At 43.9% G+C, this 1,866-nt stretch overlaps 1 protein-coding gene across 1 annotated transcript in view; it reads right to left on the reverse strand.

The window, feature by feature from the left end:
* Window positions 1–1,866, reverse strand: part of ENO2 (enolase 2) — a 20,225-nt gene that overhangs the window by 10,345 nt on the left and 8,014 nt on the right. The window contains exons 2-3 of the mRNA XM_019526681.1: window positions 889–984; window positions 216–274 (exon numbers count right to left, since the gene is read on the reverse strand). Coding sequence (XP_019382226.1) covers window positions 216–274; window positions 889–984 — 155 coding nt within the window. The remainder of the gene's footprint in view (window positions 1–215; window positions 275–888; window positions 985–1,866) is intronic.

Raw genomic sequence — 1,866 nt, forward strand, 5'->3', positions numbered from 1 at the left:
ACACACACACACACACACACACACACACACACACACACACACACACACACACACACACACACACACACACACACGGCTTGTGATGGAGTGTGCGTGGGGTAAAAGGGAAATACCAAGGTAGTAGTAAAGCTGGTGAAATGGAGAGAGACAGACAAAGATTTGAAGAAAACAAGAGCAAAATAAATTTTCAACAAAGAAGAAAGGGAAATCCTTACAGAGCTCAGGAGAGCTGGAGCAATAGTGTTGTTGATATGATCCACGGCCTGCAGGACCCCTAGAGAAAGGAAGAGATGGAGAGAGACAGAGGCAGAGACAGAGTGAGAGAGACAAAGGCCACAGACAGATGAACATATACCCTGGTGTAATTTACAGTGATTTTATATAGCTACCTAAATTACACTGGGATCAAGAATAGACAAAATGTGCAGCTACTCCAAATAGCTACCTTAGGGGTGGGACAGATGACACAATCTGGTGTAATTTACACCAGTAGAGTGTTTTAATCACAAATCTTTCAGGATAATTCTCCACCAGATTGGAAAGAATTATCCAGGCTTCGTGTTTGTCTCATCTGTCCACTCCTTTTTCCACCAGTGTAATGCCTGTTACCTTGATGGAAAACTTTCATCTGCTCAGGGTAAGAAAGAAAGAAAGAAAGAAAGAAAGAAAGAAAAGGGAGGGGAGGGGAGGGAGACAAAGACTCAGGGCCTGATTTTCCACCCAGATTTGTGCACCTGAAATTCCAGTGAGGTCAAGGGAATTAAACAGCATCAAGCAAGTACAGCTGATGGAAATCAGGTCGAGGGTCAGCCACCCACAGACACAACTTTAATATTATGGAGTTGCCCGGAAGGTCCTCAGCAAGAGAAGGAGTGGGATACTCCCCACCTTTTCCTAGGAATCGTGATTTGTCATCGTCTCGTAGCTCCAGAGCTTCATAGATGCCAGTGGAAGCACCGCTGGGAACTGCTGCTCGGAACATGCCTGGCAGAGCGAAACACACATGTAAAAGTGGAGGAAAGACTAAAGAAAGAAAATCTTTTCAACGTCCATCCCCCTTTCTTGCATCTCTGTGAAAATGCCTCACCTATCATTAATGAAAACTTATGGCTCCTAAGCCATTTGAGGAAGGACTAGGTAACCCCTGAGGTCCCTTCCACCACTTATAACCCAGGGTAATCATGAAGTCATATGTGGGGAAATTAGAGCATAAATACAGGAACAACTTCACCCAAGGTTATATAATGAGATGAGTAGCAGAGCCACACAGAGAAGCAAGGAGTCCTGAGTCCCAGCCCCTTAGGTGCCTTCATGAGTTCCTACTCTTCATCAAACTAGAAACAGAGTACTGGGGTTCTCTTCTCCATCTCCAGCTCTAACACCTTAGACAAAGGAGCTTGAATGGTGGCTGCAGGCAATTTCTCCCATTTTGAAGTTACTTTGTCTTTCTGAATAAAGAAGGGAATGAAATATCCAATTCTAGAAGCAGGATCTGCTTAGGTCACCCATAATTCCTAGGCTGACACACACTCACCTGAATGCACACAGAGGCACTTAAGCTGCTACATACATAAAACACACATACACACAGGAGATTTGTTTTAATCTAGATTACAAAACCTACAGGCATGCAGCAAAATGAGCATGTCCAGGAATCAAGAACACACCTGCAAAAACTGAAAACATTTCCTATCAATAAGAATGTGAATGTGGGACACTAGTGTACAGAGCGACATTTGCATGGACATTTGCATGTTAACATGTGTTAACATGCACAGGGATGCATGCCCTTCATTGGAATATACACAAACAACCCGTCTCTCACACACACACACACACACACACACACACACACAGGGCAAACAC

The sequence above is a fragment of the Gavialis gangeticus genome, unplaced genomic scaffold, assembly GCF_001723915.1.
Source record: "Gavialis gangeticus isolate Ggan-Ray unplaced genomic scaffold, GavGan_comp1, whole genome shotgun sequence".
NCBI lineage: Eukaryota > Metazoa > Chordata > Crocodylia > Gavialidae > Gavialis > Gavialis gangeticus.